General features: G+C 37.4%; 2 protein-coding genes across 8 annotated transcripts in view; one reads left to right on the top strand and one right to left on the bottom strand.

Annotated features, from left to right (window-relative positions):
* The window catches only part of LOC138943862 (uncharacterized), a 6,726-nt gene extending 5,710 nt beyond the window's left edge, over positions 1-1,016 (bottom strand). For 2 of the 5 annotated variants that reach the window (XM_070314804.1, XM_070314806.1), the window contains exon 1: positions 756-1,016. The gene's annotated coding sequence lies outside the window, so the exon portion shown is untranslated. Of the gene's footprint in view, positions 1-629 lie in introns of all 5 variants that reach the window. The other 3 variants (XM_070314794.1, XM_070314803.1, XM_070314799.1) reach the window with 2 other exon arrangements.
* On the top strand, positions 846-22,591 carry Gprk1 (G protein-coupled receptor kinase 1). 3 transcript variants are annotated; one of them, XM_070314819.1, is made up of 15 exons: positions 846-1,389; positions 17,396-17,472; positions 18,235-18,308; positions 18,417-18,518; positions 18,635-18,709; positions 18,796-18,857; positions 18,927-18,978; positions 19,075-19,266; positions 19,363-19,670; positions 19,753-19,927; positions 20,152-20,529; positions 20,600-20,654; positions 20,726-20,874; positions 21,054-21,146; positions 21,450-22,591. In XM_070314819.1, the coding sequence occupies exons 2-15, from the start codon at positions 17,409-17,411 to the stop codon at positions 21,606-21,608; spliced, it is 1,938 nt and encodes a 645-aa protein (XP_070170920.1). In that variant the 5' UTR covers positions 846-1,389; positions 17,396-17,408; the 3' UTR covers positions 21,609-22,591. The 3 variants fall into 3 exon arrangements, with proteins under 3 accessions (XP_070170920.1, XP_070170914.1, XP_070170917.1); XM_070314813.1 differs by lacking the exon at positions 846-1,389 and adding an exon at positions 3,461-4,522; XM_070314816.1 differs by lacking the exon at positions 846-1,389 and adding an exon at positions 5,340-5,637.

Raw genomic sequence — 22,591 nt, 5'->3', positions numbered from 1 at the left:
TTATTCTCAACTTTGTTAAACACGCGAAGTTGAGTGCAGAAAAAAATGTGGTCGTGCCCTTACGCCCATTTCGCGGACAAAAATCTCTCGATAATATAATATACGTAAGAAACATATCTTTTCGCTTTTAGATTAAAGGAATCGATCACACTAGAGTGGTGTAATGCGTGTTATTAGATGTTCTTGTAAAAAAGGACATAGCGTTAATGTGTAATATAACTTTTATGCCGATGATTACTCACACTTATTAAAATAATGATGACTGATAACAGAATAACAGCTTATTGTTAGCTATTTCTACATTTACACGTAACCACATTCAGTCGCATGACTATAGGATATAATTGAATTATAATTCTATATTTTAAGACTTAAATTAAAACTATTATATAAAGTCGTATAAAGTATTATAAAGCACGAAATAAAAATATCTTATAAAATTTATATTAATTGTACATATATAAAGTCGTGTTTGTAACAATAAAGAAATAATTTCTGTAAATGAAAAAATTAAGGAAAAGGTTCACAAAGTTGAGTTTTATAAATTATAAAAAAAAATGTTCAAGAGATAAACAATATATGTGTCGGTACAAAGCAAAAATATAAACTCATAATATATTAATGCTCACTTTAAATAAAAAAATGAAACTCAGAATCTTTCTACTAAGACTCATTTCAAATAATAAATTATTTAAAAATTGTGAATGTACAATTTCTTCTTTGCTCTTTGTATTTGTGTGGAGTATCCAACTCACACTCCTTATGCAAAACGCTGATCCGTCATTGAACTCTCTAGTAGCAATTGTCACACTTATTGGCTGAAGCGTGCATCGTCGGCGGGTTAAAGATCGGTATATCTCCCCAGCGGCTGTACGCGCTCCTCGACGTAATCGAGCCGTGCTCGCGACTCACTCTCGGCGTACATTCGTCGTTCTTTCGTTTATACAGAGAGTGAGATCGACGGGCAAGCGTTCCACTAACCAACTGCGGGACAGACGCGTAACGAAATGAAAAGCTATCGTGCGTCGAGCCGTACAACGGCGGATACGACGAGGAAGAGCAGAGGGGCATTCCGGCCGCGCCATCCGCCTGCCTGATCGAACGATCGGATGCGGCTGGGTAAATACAGCTCCGCGCACATCAATCCATTCACCAGCATTGTCGTAAAAAGGAAGAAAGGAAAAAAAAAACGATGGCGAGGTCGGCAAACGATTATCTGGGATGCTTTGCGCCGCCCAAGTGTATACGTACGTTCGCTCGTCGGTGACACAAATTCGGCCTTCGGCGTATCGTTATCGTGAACGATGTTACGAAGTACTCGATACTTAAATGAAGTAAAGGCCTGCTGTTTAAGAGCAAGTGTTTGCTTTGGCTGCAATACACCATAAGGTATGAGATAAAAAAATTAAAGATACGAAATATTAAATTGTTTGTGTATGTGAATTTATCTGTCTGATTAAATTCACAATGATCTGGAAAAACATGCAGGTATAATTTTAGCCAGTTGATTTTAAAATTAATTTTAATAAAATCAGAATTTAATATTTGTGAAGAAATCGTCTATATTTTGAAATAAATAAATACATAAGATAGAAATTCTTTTTACAATGGAGTTTTTAAATGGATCCAGATACCGCATCGTTTAGTACGATTGCCTAATGTCCTGTTATTAAAAGTTATAAAAAAAAATGTTCAAAACATAAACAATATATATAAAATGTATCCATACAAAGCAGAAATAGAAACTCATAATATATTAAGGCCCACTTTTTTTAAATAAACAAATGAAACTCAGAACCGCACAGTGCATCAACTACAATTGTACAAGTATCGGAAGCCTATATCGATAGCCAACTTCGAAACTATAGTGTCCTTCGTTTTACGTAACTCTCTGGCATCGTTTACGCTTGTTAGTCAGTAGCATATACATATATCGATGCAACAAGATGAAACGTCTAATATACACTTCGTAAAATGAGATATCTTTCGAATGTAATTTATACATATATGTGTGTATGTGTGTGTGTGTGTGTTCTATAAAACTTTTTTCAACGGAAAAGAATCAAATCAAACAAAGAAATCCGAATATTTTTAAATTAATATCCAAAAAGTAAACATATTTAATTTTGCAAAATAAATTGCTATCAGTCTTTATCTATTTTTTTTTTTTTTGCAAAGAAATTATTTACTAGCAAATAAATTACAAGTAAAAAGCAATTATATCTTTTTCTTATTATATCTAAAAAAAGAAGCGCAAAAAGTACAAGATATGTGAAATTATATCTTTTTCTTTTTATATCTAAAAAAAGCACAAAAAGTACAAGATACGAAGAGGAGATATGCTTATTATTTTTAAATAGATTTTACTGTTCTCACTATAAGCTGATAGCTTTTGCTTCACTTTTATTTTTATCACTCCTTATGTTAATACTCTTATTACTAAACATAAGTGAAATCTTCGATTTGTGAGTTTCTAGTATGTTCGTTGAGCTGCGGGTATGACGGTCTTACGTAAATTACGTATTTGTCGCAATGTGTGGTAATTGTTGCGAAGTAAATGTAAGAAAAATTTTATAATGTTTCAATTTTTGGAGTAATGAAATTATAATTCATTAAACTACTATTGTAATATTATATTATATTATATTAACAATTTTTCTACTTTATTGTATTTTATAATTGTTTTTCTTTTTTATTCTATATTTATAATTATTCTTTTAAATTCTTTGTTCAATTATTTCTCTTCATTCGATCTCTTGTTTAAATTCTCATGTGTTTTTAAAACTTTTAAAAGCCTAGCAAATTTTAAATCGCGCGTCACACGATTGCTTTTGTGATATTATAGTCTGTAATACGATTGTAAAGTTTGAATGGCATCTGTTACAATGAATGCAATCCGATCAATCTTGCTCAAATCGACTCCATCGTTTCCGATGAATAACAACAGTGTCATTGGCTCGTATAAATGAAAGCCATTTCCTTATTATATGGATAGGATATATATGTAAACTTAGTGGAATTTCGAATGATAGTAAATTTCATTTAAATATAAAAGTGTATATTATTATTCAAATAAAAATCTCCATAACTAATTATAAAAAAATCGCTATATATATCGTAGCCCCGACATAAGAAAAATATATCATCGCAGTTAATTAAAAAATGAAATTATGATCAAGCACACGTGTGTACAAACATGTATTTATAAAGGTATAAACTAACTTTTATCAATAGAAAAGTATTAAATATTTAATCTTTTTTATCATTAATAACCAAGATACCAAGAAAATTATGCGTAAGATTACAGGAGGACTACCTTTCCGACGATTACTCAAATCACTTACGAATTATTATCGCAACCTGATTTACCGATCGAAACTGTTTTACCATGAGTTAGTTCGCGTCTGCTCCGCGAGAGGCGCTCGACCAGTTAGGACGCGACAAGCACGGAGTGTGAATGTGAAGTGTGAGTAGTGTGAGTCAGTGAGTCAGTGAGTCTGTGAGTCGTCGACTGTCGGGCGGGCAGTCGTGAACTTGTGGTTGATCCCGTTGTTTTTTTTTTTGTCAGTGCGCCTCTGCGTTCTAACGCGTGAAATTTTTGCGCGTCTCGTCTCGGAGTGAATGCGCGCGTCCGATCACCCCGATACGTCATTAATCTCGAATCGCTCTGCGCTAGTTGACGCGCTACGTCAATCGCGTACACGGGCGTGACGAGAGGAACGGTACGTCGCGTCGCGTTAAAATGGGAGCTCGCGCGGCCGAAGAGAGGCCAGAGCTTCGTCGCGGCGCGTAGTCTTATACGTGCGAGAGGCAATATTGTAAAAGGAAAAGAGAAGTGTCGTCGCATATCCCGAAAGAGTAACGGAGAAGGATAAAGCGAAACGAGGCGACGGAGGGAGAAACAGAGAGAGAGAGAGAGAGAGAGAGAGAGAAAAAAAGAGAGCATCGTCCTCCGAAGCGTCGTGTTGTCCTTGCCACGACACTAACCTTAATCGGTGTTGCTCGCTCCGTGTCACGATCATTCGTCGATTGACGTTCGTCCGTCAATTAAGGATCGTATCTGTCAATTGAGCGAGGCTCTCTCGACGCGCGTTCGTACGATCGCACGGAATGCTATCCTCGCCGTCGTCCTCATCGTCGCCGTCGCCGTCATCGTCGTCATCATCGTCGTCGGTGTTACGCTAAAAATATGCGGCAGTGAGAAACACACGGCGGAGCACCGCCCGTGGTAGAGCGAAGCGGCTGGCTCTCGGCTGCGTGTGCTAGGTCCGGAGGTGCCGGACGCGAGGGAAGAGGAGGAGGTGAAGGAGGAAGAGTAGAGAAGACAAGCAGGATCCGCGGATCGACGAAGAAGGGGTTGATCATCGTGTTCGCGCGACAATCCATCGACGAAAGGATCATCAAGGAAAATGGCGGATCTCGAGGCGGTGCTGGCCGATGTCAGCTACCTGATGGCCATGGAGAAGAGCAAGTGCACGCCGGCCGCCCGTGCCAGCAAGAGGATTATTCTGCCGGATCCTAGGTACACGAACTCTCCTTATTCCGCCATTTCCAGCGGCTTCGGGTACGCGCGGTTCAATACGAGGAGTCGGACGGCGCGGTGGCGGCGGCGGCGGCGGCAGCGACCGCCCGTCCGCCGGAGGACCTCTCCCCATTTCCTGCCCCTCCCTTCTTTCTCTCTTCCGCCTGTGTATTTTCCCTGTTCTTCTTCCTTTATCGTTTCTCCTGCTCCATTCGAAACTCCGTTGTTGCCGCCGATGCATCTCCCTCGTGACGACGTTTAAATCGACGTCTCTCAATCATCCGGCATCCTTCTCTATCGCTCCTCGGTTTCGCGAGTTTGTCGGGGAGAAAAAAAATGTTTACAAACATCCGCGATGCCGAGAGTCGACGCGCGAACTTTTAGGAAGCCGCTCGCGCAAATTTGTTTCTAATTCTCTCGACAGTTCATAGACCTCGCGATCGTTAGATATTAGAATCACAAGTGTATTTTCGTTAGAGAATCGATCTCGATAAATCTTAAAAATAAATTACGTTGTCCGTCTCGCGCGACATGTTTTGACGTTAAAACATCTCCCTTTGACCGACAATCTATCTCGGATCTGTCATCGTCAAGACATATCGATATTTCCAGTCAATCTCCATACACAAATATATATAACGCACACACGATATATGTTAAACTTTGCTTTATCTTGAAAAGATTAAATTCCTGGGATCGGAATAAATTTTGTTCGATCGATTACGCGCAATCCCATTCTCTCTCTCTCTCTCTCTCTCTCTCTCTCTCTCTCTCTCTCTTTCTCTTTTTCTCTCTGTTCATCTGTCGGGAAACCGGAAGGTCGCTTCTCGTTCCTCGACATTATATCGTCGATCGATACTTTGCATCGATTATAATTCGCTAATATTTATACTGTTGGCGTTATTTTTGGTCCGCAAACCACGGATATTACCGAAGCTTTCGCCTCGTGAAAATAAGTCGACTCGGTAGCAAGCTTCGTTTTTGATGGCGATTTGCCAAGCCAACGGTTTCACGTGCACGACCGAAATACTGAATAAGGCAAAACTCTGCGTGCTTGAGCGACGTAAAAGGGTGATGTCTGATTAAAACGAGGCTAGGAATTTTCATGGGACAACGTATGTTTTCTAGCTGTATTCGTTATTTTTTTTATGCAGTTATAGAAAAAAAAATATATATACATATATCTCTATAAAATGACATTAAAAATATTATAAAATTTTATAAATTATGAAACTCCAAGGGAAAATATATATACTATAATATTACATACACATATCAAAACACTGTTGTTAGAGCGTAAGAACAATAGATTTAATTTTCTTTTCTTCTCGAAACGTTTCAATCATTTTTTTATTATTAATCCTTGTAAAGAAAATATGTATACAATCGGGTACGATAACGTCTGATATTCGTTTAAAAGAATATTTCATGATTCGTTCTCATATCCTTCGCGAGAACATGAAACATTTAAAGCGTACGATTAATTATGTATAAACAAAAATATGGTTCTCAAACATCACGGAGAAATTTAACTTTTGAATGTAAGCAAACAAGCATTTGACGGATAAATCGAACTGCTTGGTTTTGAAAGATTAAAAAAAAAAATCGCGCGTTAATGGTTCTATTTCTAATTTCTTTCATTCCATTAAACAATGCTATTTATTCTTCAGATTAAAATAAAATCAATGTAATAGTTTTGTCAGTCCAGTTCCTTGTTAGTGTCAGAATACATATTTGGCGCACCGAGTACGCTGCGTGAAATGAATGACGGTGCTGAATATCGGATTACACACCGCGGTGTCCGTCCTATCAGCGAAGCTTAAAAGTCGATAATCTTAAAGCATTTCGAATACGCGACACGTCTTTTTCGCCGAATATACTCGTATCAATTACACGATACACAAATGGATCCGCTTCGTAGAAAGGGTATCGATTATTCCGCATGGCATGTATTTCTCTTACACGAAAGTTCGCTAAACTGTATTCGGCTAGGAGCAAAGTTCTCGGAGCGTGATCGATCCTAGGCAATTCCTTCAAAGCCATCGACACCGAGCGATAGAGGCGTAATTAATCGCGCGCATAGATATTCGATTGCGCGTCAAATATATAGGTACATATTGCGCTATCTCCCGCCCGCCGTAATTTGTATGTACCAAGACACATCTACACCCTGCAGAAACACGGAGAATTTGGAATTCTCAGGATTTTTTGTACCTGAAAATATCAGAGAATTTTCAGGAAATTTTATTGGAATTCGAGGAATTTTTTAAAAAAATTTCTTTCATAATGCTCTTACATTGCAAGCAATTGACAATTCGCCGATAGGCTATGAATTATATGCCTAAAATATATTATAAATATATATCTATTTTTGTTTACATAATATCTAATAATTTAATATCCAAACACAAAATATTGAATGTGCAGAAAATATTCTTTTTATTGTGATGCTTTTTAATGACAGAAAAATGAAAATATTATGCAATTGAAAAATGTTTATTTTTTTTTTTTTTAAATACATTTACGTAAAGTATGTTCAGGAGACATAACGTCGTCTTTTGTCAACATTCGACGTTGATTTGTGTCGGTTCTAGAAATAAGAAGTGGCTCTGTATTCTTTTTTTTTTGCATGAGTAAAAAGTATTAGAAAATGCATACAATAAAAAATTTATTTAAGAAAATTGCACCGCGAAAGATCTGTAAAATATTCTTTTTATCTGGAATTTTGAACAAAAATATGCTGGAAGGTCAGGGAATTTTCATGGAATTTTTTAAAATAGACTCCGAATACATACTTTTCGTACGTTTCTGCGATCGAAAGAATGCGCGGGCTGCATATGTATGAGTTTCATATTGCAATTGAACATAATCTCATTCTCATACGTCGACGCAAAGATCGCGATTGAAATTGATCGCCAATATAAGCGAGATAACTTTCGCGCGATGAAACGGATAATAGGAAACTGTAATACACGGTGTTGTTTAATGGATGACGTCGTTACGCGCCGTCGATTCCATTTCTATGATAAATTGACGAAATTTAATTCCATAGAATTCAGGCATTGGTATCCGATTCCACGATCACGTAATAGGTAAACTATGAAGAGTCATATACGTATTACGGGGATCGTAATATCGAGCATCTTTGGAAAATGGAAAATATGCACATTGATCTACGATAAAAAAATGCAATTTTTCTCTGGCTACTACGTTTACGCGCATAAAAAAATGTTTCCGATTTTCTTCAACCTTCGGGTTATTATAGCGGGATCAGATCCGACCTCGATGGATGCATTTTAGAAAATGTCAGAGTGCGCGAGTTGTTTTTAGCTCATTATTTTTGTAACGCTTTATAACATTACGAGAACACGGCTAATTTGTATTATTCATCATCAAGGCGATCATTAAGAAATAAATTCAAATAAAAACGTTGCCTCTCTCTCTATTCCTCGCGCCCAATTCCGCGATTATCATCGACGCGATAAGATTTCGATACCGCGACTTGCCGAATCGATATATTGACGTTATTATAGAAAGGAAAAATTGCACGCGTAATAAAGTCATTCGACGGCGAGTTTGAGCGATCGAATGGGGACACACAATGCCGATGGTCTTTTTTTCTCAAATAAACTGTAACCAGGTCATATGCTTATGTAGCGTAGTAATCGCTGAGAGAAGCTTAGTCGATTAATATTAGACTAAAATTAACCCCGACTAAAAGCGTTGACACTGGTGGTCGAGTATACTCGACTTGTTACATCGACCCAGTCGACCGTTACGTCGACTGTAAATCCGGTATAAGTCAACGTTAACGCGCTGTCAACGGCGACGTCGCATCCTCTCTCCTCCCGTTCAATGCTGGCTAATTAAAAAAAATCGCATACACAGCGACGACGATCAGATTATTCATGATAGCATTAATGCGCGAGCAGTGACACGTAGCGTATACCCTCGCACCTTCACGCGGCCGCCAAGCGGCATTAAAAATGCGTGAACGCGTATCTGGAAACTGCGATAACTATCCCTTTTTTCGCGCTCTTACGAAGCGCGTGGAGGGATCGCGCGCCACGTCGCGTAAAACAAGATTCCAAAAGGGGAGAAAGGGGAGAAAAAAAATCTAGAACCTGCGAGATTGATCATTAGCTTGGTAAATTTATAAGCTGCTCTCGTAACCTATGTATAAAATATCAAATATAATTTATGCGATATCCAAGCGTTTATAAAATCGTTCGATTCGAGATACACGGACAAATATATTTAATAAAAGAAATTTACACGTATTTCTCGAAAGTCTTTCGAAAAAATATATTGCGCGGCGAATAGCGTCGCGTGAGAAAAAAAAAAAAGAAATCTCGAGACAAAAATTCGCCGAATTTGTCGGAAAATTTATTTTTCATTGCAATACCAGCGCTTAATTTTTATGTTCGACATCTCGTGGATGTTGATGCTTTAACGACACGAGGGACAGCTTCGTGCGCGCTCTACATCCTTGGACTACAAAATATGATGCGACATCGCGATACGGCACGGTATAATATGTCAGTCTAATATAGTAAAAGCTTAGAACAACTCAATTTTCGAGTTCCATTAACCGACCCTCTACCGTCTCTTGCTATTCGCGCGAAGAATGTGAAATAGGCACTCGTGCCGTTCTACGACGTTTCGATATCTTACCGCGATTTCCGGTATGCCAGAAGCAAATGGTAAATTTCCTAGCATAGAAAAAATATACGTGGAGCTAACGGAGAAATATCGGTTGCGTATACAGTGCGAGTGTAAATTATTTGTCTTCTTCGTATTCTTTTTTCCGTCTCCCATCTGTAACGAAACGCCAGATTTTTGCCCGACGATCTAACCGCGAGTATTCTTTATTACGGCAATAATAAATTTGATCGTAAAACGATCGAAGAGACGTAGAAGTAACGTTGTGAGAGGAAGATGCAGTATACGAAACAAAGTGTGTATCTTGTTTCGGTTCGCAAATAGTCGTATCATCGCTACTGTACGCTCGGTAAAGTTTACTCTATCTCTCTCTCTCTCGCGATGTGCGCTCTTCTTGTTCGGTTTCTTCTGCTCTTAACGTTGTCGACGTACCGGCACCTCTCGAGATGCCTCCCTGTCTTCAGAGACTTCTTATTCGCAAAATGACTTCCCATAAATCCTCGGATTATTACGACGGAGTGAGTCGTAAGCGTATTAGTTCACGAGATTATTAATGTAGCTCTATATCGCTACATTAATCCGCCACTCGCCAGACATTTACAATGGCATAGATATACATATATATTTAGGTATATTTTTCTCGTGTCTGTGTCATAATTATATATATTTTTAAATATATATATATATATATATATTTTTTTTTTTTTTTTATCGCGTTGACTCCCTTTCACGAGGATTCAAACGCGAGACGATATTGGCATTATCCGTCAGTGTCGTCGAACGGAATCGGTTAATCGTTGATTGGCCCAGGTGGAATCGATAAAATACTGGGCCACTCGTTCTACTCTCGATATTCGAAACGGACAACTATACTATCCCTTTTTCGCTCGGAAGGAAATAACTTTGAGCAAATACGCGAAAAAGGCAGCTGCTGCTCTTCAGAAAGGACATATATCGAGGAAGCTGCGGTCCCAGATGTAATTAAAGGTAGTAATCAGCGAGCTGGACAAATACACGTATCTCTCGTTACTCTTGTGTCGTTGTAAAAACGTCTGGTTTGCTGTATAAAAAAAAAATGAATTTAGGAAAATAAATAAACGGGATAAAGTCCCGCGAGAGAGAAAAAGTAGGAACAGAGTCACGCGCGCTATCGCAAACTTTCATGTGACGCGAGCTCTTGCTAGATTAAATAATTATGTCCGAGTGACGTTTGATACCCGGTGGAGTCATTTTCTCCTTTACGATCCTAATGATATTTTCAAGCTCTTTGTGTTTTTATTTTTTTTTTTTTTTTTTTTTTATCACTAAAACGAAAGACTTATTTACTTATGCGCTTAGAATGTAATTTGGAAATTACAAATATAACTAGCATAAAAGTCCACATATAATAAACATTTTATTTGCATCACTAGCGAAAGAAGAGGAACGGAACGTCAAACGTAATAAAAAAAAAAAAAAAATAGTATCAAAGTATGGTAAATAAAAGTGAATATTCGAAATGCGCGCGATTGCGACGAGAGATCATCCTTGACAGACGTACAATTGAGGATACGTCGCGTATCCCATTCGCGTACGCATAACTGTCATCGTAAATAGTAGGATACTTCCCCCCTCCTCTCCGTCGGCTACATACATTAATTACCGTCTTTTATCGACGCTGCAACGCGCCTTCAGACGTGTTGAATGGCAGCCGCGAAACTATCCTATTCACGTAGAAAAAAGAGAAGAAAAAAAGAGGAGATCGCAATCAAGCGAAGAGAAAAGAGGGGAATGGAGGCCAGGGAGATTGAAGCCCCAGAAACAGGACGTAAGAGCGAATCCGCTTTGCCGACGCGGGCTTGAAAGGATACGCGGGCACGAGGGCCCTTCGTTAATCCGAAGCCGCTTTTACGGACAAAGTGTAATTTTCTCGTCGTCAAATTGCTCGTGGAATACGATAGTAGCGATCGATGGAAATGGATAGTGGCTGATGGAAATTCCGATCCACGTCCCTCGTTATATCGCTTATACGTCGTCACTTGTTTACGCGCTTTAACTGCATTCGCGGTTTTAATCCCTGATGCGGGGCATAACTTTAGAAATGATTGATATCCGAGCCGCCATACGCTTCCGTGCTCGACTGCGGCCGGATCGCATTATACAATACGGGGATAAATGATGTTTCGTCGATTTTAAGCCGATACCGAAGTATATCTCTCGTCTTTCTTTTATTATTCTCCGAGTTATTTTTTTTCTCGACGAATGAGCCTCTTTCAGGAGAAGCACAACACACGTCGATTTTTTTTTACTATAATATAATATAGGGATTACGTAATTAAACACTCTCGTCTACGCGCACATAAAAGGTCAAATGCCAATTTTTAATTCTACATTACGCAACGTAAATCAATCGGCTTTGATGGACGAGTATTTTCTCGAGCGTTAACGAAGCGTTGTTTCATTGAAACGCTGCTAATTGATAAAATTTCAATGACAGCAAAAAATAAGGTCTATTTTAATCGACATACATACAGATATACAAAAGCAAGTATGACGCGTGCGAATGTATTTGCATTTTGGATGTGTATCTTATAGAAATAGTAAACCGGGATTTGTGTCGAAGCAGAGCTTGACTTTATTGCGCGGCTAGCTAATGCAACTGAGAACGACGCGAATAATCTCTGTTTCAATAAACTTCTTCTCTGTGTGTGTGTGTGTGTGTGTGCTTCTAGAGGAACGTTTATTGCGACACGCGCGGAAGGTTCTGGTTGATTTTTGGGGCGCGAACAGAAATACGCCAAGCCGAGCGTGGTTTATACAGTCCTGGCGCCGCATTTTCCATGTAAACTACTCGGTCTGTCGAATGTGCCGCTTAAAATCCAATTGCGTATTACTAATCGAGCGGCATGTAATCTCGCGACCGTTTGAAATCCTACGGTGACGTTTCTGTTATCGCAAGGAGTATATCGGCAATAACGATTACGATAATAAAATCTGTATATTTATTGTTAGAATCTTCTCGTCAAAATGGAGAAATCAGCTGAGTTATCAGAGATGAGTTTTCAAGACGCGAAAGGTTCGCTAGAAATGTTTCAGGCGTAATACAAAATTTCAAACATTTTATAAAATACCCAGGCATTTTACAATAAGCCGGCATAATGTTTTTTATAGTTTTTTATAGTTTTAGAGAGTCAAAGTTTTAGTTTTACTTTATAATACGCACATATGCCATATATATTGTGTGTATGTGAATACTTCTTAATATTAACATCGAAAAAGGGCAAGAAAGCCCTAAAACTCTCGTTATGCCGACTTATTGTAAAATGCCTAGGCATTTTATAAAATGCCTGATTTTGTATTACGCCTACAATCAATTATACGATTATGAACCGTTGACTGAGTCTCAAGATCGGTATGCGGAACTTCATCCATTGACGTATTTCGTTACGATACGCTCTTAAATTAAGATTCAAATGACGACTATAAATACTGGACGGAGGATTTATTAATCTAAAATCGAACGATCGTTTTTGAGTTGAAAGAAACTTGGAGTTCTGAAAACAATATTTAATTAGCAACAGAGAAGTCTGTCAGGTTGCCGTGTTTTTATTTTCTCCTCTGTTCGTTTTTTTTTCTGCTCGATCAATGCTTCGAGTCGATTAACTAAACGAATTTCGAACGGATGAATTTACATATGACCGCCACTTTTTCCATAATCGTACAATATTGTGCTCGATTTCACTGCGTCAATTGGCATCATCGAACAAATAAATGCCATTATTGTATATATAACATTATATTGTACGCGATAGCTGGCGATATTCCAATCTAAATCAATCGTTTAGAAACACGAGGATTTATTTTGTTTGATTGCAAAGCTCATTTACCCCCTTCCCCTTTCTTCTCTTCCCTTCCCCTGCTCAATACTTTTGTTTCACTACCAGGAATTAATTTATCTCCGACTACGTATCAAAAATTGATTCGAAACAATATTTACAGCCGCGCATTTATCCTTGAACTTTATTGCTTATAATCTTCTCCGCGTGTCTTTTATTTCGTCATTCTATTTTATAATCCCAATAGTTGTGCAAAGATATTTTCTCTAAAATGCCAAGGATGCGGTTGATTATTTGCATATTTTCTTACGTTTCTCTTTTTATAGTTTTAATTAGTTACAGAAAATGTTTATTATTGATATTCAATGATGTTTTTTCTATTTTTATTTCTTTTCGTGCGCGAGGAATATAGAATATCGAACGACCCTTCCAAAATACGCATGTATTCAGCAAGGGTGGAACACGCGAATGCCAAAGTCGATGACCCGGGAACTCTCCTCTCTGGCAAGCATTCGTCGCTTCTTCATTCGCTCCCCTCGACATTTTCTCTTGTCGAATTTGTCGTCGTACTTCGAACGATAAAACGTATAGAAAAACGCGGAACTGGGAAAGCGGGACGATATTAAGTTCTGTCAGATTTATGGCAGCCTCTCACGAAGAGGAAAGCTATCGTTTTCCCAATGGAAGTACCACGCCTATTTCGCCAGGAATTAAAGATCGAAAAATTAAAATTTTGGATACTGACGTGATCCGTTCCCGGCTTAATCGCGCGTTACAATAGCTCGATAAATACTCATCTACCTCGTCTTTAAATACTCCAAAATTTTTTTCCAGTAGCTGCTCTCTTTAGTTATTTTCATAATAACATGCGAATAAAATATGACATTAATTTAACTATGAATAATCGCGCGACTATTAAAGAACTAGTAATAATAATATAAATGATGAAATGCTTTTATGTCAGCGTGAAATAAAAATCCATGACGTAGAGCGAGATCCGTTCGAGAGAATAAATTTTAATATTTGTTTTATAAGTAGCCATTTTGCATAGACATACTTTTGCGAGTCTTTCGAGAAATGGCTGGTGCTTTAATGTTGCACGATTGCGTAAAATTAAAAGTCCAACTACTGGCGAACGGATCATCCAACCGGTGACTCCGATACCTTGTATAATTTAGCGAGAAATCAGCGCCCTTGGTATCTCTATGGTGACCAGTCCCTGAGGCGCTATTGCATAAATAAGAGATACACTGTAAATGGAACTGGCGAACTTAATTATTCGTTTACCAAGTAGAAAGGCACTGTAGGATCCAGCTAAATAGACTTTACGGATAATCAACCGAATGACGATGATAAATACGAATAATTATTGAAGATTAATAAAACTGATTCGAAAGTTTTCTAATGGAGTAAGATTTTTTAGAAGAAAATTTTCATATAGGATATTTTTAGTAATAATGTTTCAATGATTAATCATCTCATTACTTTTTTTTTTTGCAATAAAATAAAAGTTTTCGAAATAAAAAATGTATGGTTTTCTTGAAGTATTTCTGCGCGCGATAAAAGAGAACATTCGATATCATAGGTTACCGTAAATAGAAATAAAATATTTTATTTTCGGATTTTAAAGAATATTAATCTATAATGTTACCAAATTATTTTATCCGACAATATTTTTTTCGCAACTCAAAAGTACAAGAAGCCGTTGCGGAGAAGCTCCTCGAGGAACGCGCTTTTAACGTACACACCCTTTAATTATTTCTCCAAGAATCATTGATGATTATTTTCTCGTTATCACAAAAACGTTGCTTTTCAATGAGTATTTTCTTAAATTGCTTAGTCACTTTGGCCGTAATTACCAATAGCAATTACCATTTGTAGTTACGAGTTGCCTCGTACTGCATCCATTGCGAAGCAATTGACTGTGATGCTGTGATGATATCTAGTAGTTTATTATTATATTATTATTATAGTAGATGTTCATACAATTTGACTTGACTGACTGTAATTCGGGCATTATTTATTTTATTGACTGATTTGCATAAACGTTCGTGCACGCAGTTTATGCAATTATGGGTAGAATATCAAAATTAATATTCCAAAGTGTACGTGTGGTGCTTTTGCATCGGTCCTGCGATCGACAAAAATTATCGCATCATATAATGCAGGCCTGCTCGATACGTCGACCGCAGCGTGATTCTTACTTAGTTTAAGAACATGCAGTGAAATGCTTTACTCCTGTTTTGATTTTACATATTTGTGTAAAGCGGCTTTTTCTTATTTAAACATGACCGACAGACATGTGAAAGATTCAAAGAGACAAGCTCTCACGCATTATTTACCTAATTTTCAACTTGTAAAGTATGAAGTGTCAACGCGTTAAGTAAAAAGTATACCCAAGTATTTTGTAAGCTTAAAAAAAAATTGTATGGTGCAATATCGCTACTTATTTATTTTCGTAATGAGCCCTCCGTCTTCGAAAAAAAAAAGAACAAAAAATTCATAACCTGTTTAACGCTTATGAAAGTCGATCACACTTTAGGAAAAATTGCGCCGGCCCTAGCATAATGTATAATGTATATATATATTTCTCTGGAAGGGTCTATGAAATATGCTCAGAGTGTAAAAAGAGAGATTTCATCTGTCGTTTACAATTGAAAGGTCATCATAAATTTTACTTATCGCGGCTAGCAGCGCACGCGATCGCTCAACTAATGTAATATTTAAGGCGGTTAATTAGTCGTTTTAATATTTTATCAGGTATGGAGCAGTAATACACGAGAAAATAAGAGAGTCGAAGCGATTTTAATTAGCGTTTTCATGTAGTATCAGAGTGAACTCTACGCCTACGTATATTGTACTTTCCGCGTGTATGTCACGAATCATTTGGATAATTGGAGGAGAAAGAGATGTACCACTGTATTTTGTCAAATAATTGGCTATTATGTATCCTGTCACAGTATTGCGAGGCAGCGCTTTGTTATTCGAGCACAGCAGAGCATTCGTGTTCACGCAAACTCATAAATCGCTATATCGATATGATATGACAGGCTATAATTCCATCGTTTTACATATTGATCAATTTCGCCGTGATATAGGTGCGGCGAAACGTATGGAGATTTCGGGTCACCGGACACGCTAATATATCTTCCACGAAATGCTGAACATATCTTTGATAAGTTTATCGACGGCAACGTTTGATGGAATAACTGATCAGGATTGTCACTTTCCTAATGTCCTGAATTTGCGGAATTTAAAACGAGTCTTTGAAAATATCCGTTCTCTGAGTGAAAAATGTCTTTTTATATCGCCGAATCTTATTTATATAAAGAAAAAGATACGTTTTGTGTACAGCGAACGAAACATATAATGTAAGCGCGATTGATCGGCAACGCGTTTATAAAAGTAGGTATGCGAACGAACAACGAATGAATACAACAAACGCACAAAACTAAATTCATTTAAAACTTTCTTCAACGTACCACTTTAGCAGCAAATTGTACGTTAACGAACATTCCGTTTGCATTTCATTATAGCGTCAACATCTTCCGAACTTTAATAATGAAAATTTGCATTCGCTGTTTGTTGTTCAGTATACTTACCTTTAATTAAGAGGAAAAGATCCTTTTATATATCAAAATTTGACCTTAGCTATGAAAAGGTGTAATAATATTTTGGAGAAGAAATTCTAAACTGAAGTTTTCTTCCTTCTTTCGCTTTTTCTTTCTAGAACACAATCTCCGGTTGCAAAGCTAGAGATGGTAACCTTATAACTAATTGATGGAGAAATTACCTTTTCTCTCTCACGCTTCACTTTCATTATTTTTTGTTCGAAAGAATATTCGTTCTATTTGCAAATAATTTTGTTATCGCTTATTATTAGAAATATACGAACGATTCTTCTTTTATGTCGTTTAAATGTTTTACATTTTTTATTACATCGCTCTTTTGTATATTTTATCTTTTGTATATTTAGGTCATTTCTGATATCTGTTATTATTGGAACTCTTTATCATTAATGTAAAATATCTGATACACATGCGCGCGCACATACTTATATATATATCTTAAAATCGAAAAAATATATATATATTTTAAAGTTTAAAATATATTTATACGTGTATGTATATATATACTTATATTTATATTTATATTGTTTTACTTTTGTTTTATCATTCTTCCTTTTCTTTCTTACATTTTTTTTCTTCTTACGCTTAAGTTCAGCTTTTATCTCATTTCGATGCAATTAATTTAGTTTACACTCCTTGTAATTATTTTTCACGACTGTTGTCTATACTTGCCGTACTTTTATTAGTTGTTCAGAGAGAGAGAGAGAGAGAGAGTAAAAAATATTAATGCTATTTATTAATTGTAAAATCAATCTTTTCTGTTTCAGCGTTAGAAGCGTTATGCATAGATATCTGGAGAAGAGTAACGAAATAAACTTCGACAAAATATTTAATCAAATGTTAGGTGAGTAAGCTGTCGCTTCGATATTCCATCCTTTAATCCATCGCCATTCGCGACCTCCGCTTTTTGACGAGATTAAAAACAAAGGGATACTTAAATTTAGATGATAAATTGGTCGAGTTAATAGTTTGTCGGGTTTGTAACGAGGAGAGCTTCCTCCCCATAAGCGTTTCTATCTGTGTTTGACGATATGTCTTCGATGTATACTATTTTAGATATTGGCATATTTTCTTTGTTTGATACAACTATGCGAGATGCATGCAGGCACTATTCACAGATAATTGTAGTCATAATTATATTATTGTGTAGAATAATTTTCGCGACTTACGTTTCGTACCGTTAATTTCAAAGATTTTAACGACAAATATAAATATTCGTGCGCGTAAAAATTTTGACAAAGATATTCTCGAGATAATTGACAGTCTCGTTTTAATCAGTATTTAGTATTTTTAAAGCATTATTTTGATACATCTTTTCGAGTATCGAATAGATTTTTATCTCACTCGCGTAAAATAATTCCGAGTAAGATGATTTAATAATGTATTCGATTCTTTTCGTCACGCAAAATGAAATGTATGAATTGATCGCTATCCTCTAAGATGACCTGGAAAAATCTATTCTCTTTGGCAGAAACGCGCCGATTTATACGGATTTATTTGCTTCTATCGTGAATTATCATTTTGCGTGAGAATAACGTCAATGTAGTGAGTTGTGACAATATTTTAATATTCGCCGATATCAAGCAAACTCCACATGTATTTCCAGGTTACCTTTTATTCAAAGACTTCTGCGAGACTGTAGCGGAGGAACCGATTCCGCAACTTAGGTTTTACGAAGAGGTTCGTGTTTTTAGCCCGCACACTATTTAATTAAATTTCAGTAGCGTCGTATATACCATACATCGCTGAGACAACTGTGTAAAGAAATTGCTTATTTATGTATTGTAGATCAAAACGTACGAGAAGCTCGAATGTCCGGAAGAGAGGAGAAAATTTGCGAGAGAGATCTATGACATCTACATTATGAGAGAATTATTGGCGCATTCTCACGTGAGTATAACGCAGCAACGAGTCGAACATTCACGTTTTTCCTCTAGAGATATCGTTAGAGGAAAACTTTATCTGGGATTTCGATATATAACGATGCATCTATATATTTTTTGTAGGAATATTCTCAAGAGGCGGTATCTCACGTGCACAAGTATCTCATGAAGAATGAAGTCCCAATTAACTTGTTCGAGGTAGGTCATTGTCTCGTAGCCTTATCTACGCGATTGCGCATACGTATCGATATTTACATGACTCACGAAATCCTTTTTATTTGTAGCCGTACATCGAGGAGATTTTTAATCATCTGCGAGGAGAACCGTTTCAGAAATTTCTCGAAAGGTATAATACTTTGACGATATAAGTCATGCTGCGATTGTAATGAATAAATTGTACATGATTTTTTTACAGCGATAAATACACTCGTTTTTGCCAATGGAAAAACTTAGAGTTGAATATCCAGGTATATTTCTCGAATTATTGGTCAAATTATTTTTTTCAAGGACAATATTTTTGACATTGTATTATAATCATTATAATCATTTAATGGAAATTATAGTTGACGATGAACGACTTCAGCGTGCATCGAATAATAGGCAGAGGCGGCTTCGGCGAGGTGTACGGTTGCCGGAAAGCGGATACCGGCAAGATGTACGCCATGAAATGCCTGGATAAAAAGCGCATTAAGATGAAACAGGGTGAAACGTTAGCTCTTAACGAGAGGATAATGCTCTCGCTAGTCAGCACCGGAGTGAGTGTTTTTTTTTCCCTTTTTTTTTCAAAATAAAAATATCTTTGCGATGAATCATAAGCGATAATAGCGAAACGTAAAATATTGTCATTGCAGGTAGATTGTCCATTCATAGTATGTATGACGTACGCATTTCACACGGCCGACAAGCTATGCTTCATCCTGGATCTGATGAACGGCGGCGATTTGCATTACCACTTAAGTCAACACGGAGTTTTCAACGAACCGGAAATGAAGTTCTACGCCGCGGAGGTGATCCTCGGCTTAGAACACATGCATCGTAGGTACATTGTCTACCGTGATCTGAAACCCGCGAATATATTGCTGGACGAGCACGGTCATGTCAGGATATCGGATCTGGGACTAGCATGCGATTTCTCGAAGAAGAAACCGCACGCGAGCGTGTACGTATAATACTGTGTGAAAGCACGATTAAACTTTTCGACGTGTATAAACATCACTTTAGATCTCCTGTCTTCGTAACAGTGGCACGCACGGATATATGGCGCCGGAGGTACTTTCGAAGGGCACCGCGTACGATTCGAGTGCGGACTGGTTCTCTTTCGGTTGTATGCTGTACAAGCTCTTGAAAGGCCATAGTCCGTTTAGGCAACATAAAACCAAGGACAAACACGAGATAGATCGTATGACATTGACTATGGTAAGTTGTGCGCTGAGACTTTCAATATTTCATTGCAGCCATATTGAATCATGATATTGTAAAAATTGTATTAAAATTTTTGATGGAAAAATACAATTTTTCGATTTATCATATGTAATATATTGCTGCAGTGAATAATCAACGAAGATTTAAACCATTTTGATAAAGATCTCTGTCGACAAACACATACCCAAAGATTCAAACAATGTTTTAATCGTTTGCAGAATGTTGAATTACCGGAGACGTTTTCGCGAGAGTTACGATCGCTGTTGGAAGGTTTGCTACAACGAGATGTTAACAACAGACTTGGCTGTCGCGGTAACGGCACGGGTGAGTTAAAGGCGCACCCATTTTTTAGTGGTATCGATTGGCAGCAGGTGTATTTGCAAAAGTATACGCCGCCCTTAATACCACCGCGCGGTGAAGTTAACGCCGCAGATGCCTTTGACATTGGTTCCTTCGACGAGGAAGATACGAAAGGAATCAAACTGACGGAGGCGGATCAAGATCTATACAAAAACTTTCCTCTTGTCATCTCTGAAAGATGGCAGGCTGAAGTAGCCGAGACTGTGTTCGAGACAATCAATAACGAAGCGGATAAGGTAAAAAAGACACATCTTCATGTAATATCATTGTTGTTTAGTAACTGATTGCATTTTATATTTCTGATAGTTGGAAAATAAGAAAAAGGCGAAACAAAAGCAACGGTTTGACACGAATGAGAAAGGTAACTGCGTTGTGTTTCGATATTCTAAAATTTAAATGGAACTGATACAATGTCATTATTCGTATTTACAGGTTCGGACTGTATGTTACACGGTTATATGAAAAAATTAGGAGGTCCATTCGCGAGCGCATGGCAAACACGTTACGCGAAACTTTATCCAAATCGGTTAGAATTACATCCAGAATCTACGACTAAGCCCGAGCTCGTGTTTTTCGATCAGGTAAAGCGCATCGCTTAAAAAGGATAGGAATATATGAAAGGAATAAAAACAGGGATAAAATTGTCAAATTAAAATGTTGTAAATATATTTAATAATTATGTATACATTTCATGTTTTGTTTTACTAGCGAGAAAGAATGATCTATGTGATCTATATTATACAATATGCAATATCTTTAGGTAGAGGAAGTCGGGGCAGACTTGCAGCTTGTTAAGGGAGAACAGTGCATCGTAATGCGTACAAAGGATGCAAAGATCGTACTTACAAATGCCGTAAGTAAATTTATTTTCAATATCTTTACTTGACGACAAAATACAAATCATCTCATATAAAATAATCTCATGTAATAGATATAAATAAGAATATTTTAGTTTGAAATGTGAAAATATTTTAATTTAAAGTTTGAGTATATTATACGAATAGTTTTAACAGAAGTAAAAGGTGGCACTAATAACGTCGAATGTATTGTTTTAGAAAATCGAAAAATTTTAAGATTCTTGAGTAGAGAAATTGAACTCTTTGAATTATCCAATTGTCGAATAGTTTAAACACTAATAATAATTATTTCGCCGTAGGACGAGATAAGCTTGAAAGAATGGGCGCTCTCGATAAGATCGGCTCACAAATGCTCAATGGAGATGCTCGGCAATATGGCGAGGAAAGCAGGTAAGATCTACGGGACTGAGCGAGACGCCGTGATTCCGGCGACGCAGCGATCCACAAACGGCAACTAGCCCATCATCGCTATCACGTGCAACGTCGCACCAACATACTCCAGTCCCACTGCCCCGCAGCAGCGACAGCAGCAACTTTTTTTATACTAAACGAATGATTGGGGGAGAGTGGCGACGGATGAAGAAAGAGATTTAAGTAGAGCGAGAGGAGCGTTTCTCGTGAAATGGTGTCGATGGCAAAACGCACTCGTAGTGCCTCGTCCTCCGAAAGCTCGCTCTCAATTTTTCGTTGCGGCATTAATAAAAAACAAACAAATGGATAAAAATTCCTCTCTTGGCACAACGGAAATCTCGATCACAAACGGAACGTCCCAAAAAATTCCGTTATACGGCGGATAGCGCTGCGCTGTGTATTATAGAGACTCTAGCCAAGTAGTATCGTATCGTGCGTACGTTCTCCCAGGGCCACGAGGATAATGCGCGCGTGCCCATACATAACATTTGCATACACGCACGCACATGTGATACACAAGAACACACACACACTCACATATACTTAATCGCGGCTCCTTTTGGTCACTGGCGCGAACACGTAGACATCTCGTTATATTTGTACATTAGTTGTATGTGCAATATGTGACGTAGCGACTAGCGACCGACCGAGCGACGAACAAAAATTAACAGATAACACACGAAAAACATGAGACACACATCCGGTAGTGTATTATTATAACCTAGTACTCTACACGATCCCGTGTTCTTCTTATTTTTATGTTTCGTCGTATCGCTCGTTTACTTAATTTATTTAATAATGCAGAGAGAAAGAGACACCGGTTTTTATATATTATCCTTACGATGAAACAGAAGTGACCTATTATTTATTATGTTGTTAAATGCGAGAGAATGAGAAAGATAGAAAGAACAAGGAAACTCGTTTGTATATTAGCCAAAAAAATCTAATACCGAATATACAAGCAACATATGTACGCTCGAGTGGATATACGCGAGTCCGCTCTGGCAATAAAATGTGCGATGAACGTAGA

Source organism: Polyergus mexicanus, unplaced genomic scaffold (genome assembly GCF_030449975.1).
Source record: "Polyergus mexicanus isolate NDT 795.1 unplaced genomic scaffold, iyPolMexi1.0 SCAF_2, whole genome shotgun sequence".
Lineage (NCBI taxonomy): Eukaryota > Metazoa > Arthropoda > Insecta > Hymenoptera > Formicidae > Polyergus > Polyergus mexicanus.
Note: the sequence above shows the minus strand (reverse complement) of the source record. Positions and strands in the feature narration are given on the sequence as shown.

Excerpts from the sequence above, each read along its gene's own strand:
- Gprk1 (XM_070314813.1), top strand. The coding sequence starts at position 4,410 with ATGGCGGATCTCGAGGCGGTGCTGGCCGATGTCAGCTACCTGATGGCC. Across the intron at positions 17,473-18,234 it reads AATATTTAATCAAATGTTAG|GTTACCTTTTATTCAAAGAC; the intron begins GTGAGTAAGCTG and ends ATGTATTTCCAG. Across the intron at positions 20,530-20,599 it reads TCAATAACGAAGCGGATAAG|TTGGAAAATAAGAAAAAGGC; the intron begins GTAAAAAAGACA and ends TATTTCTGATAG.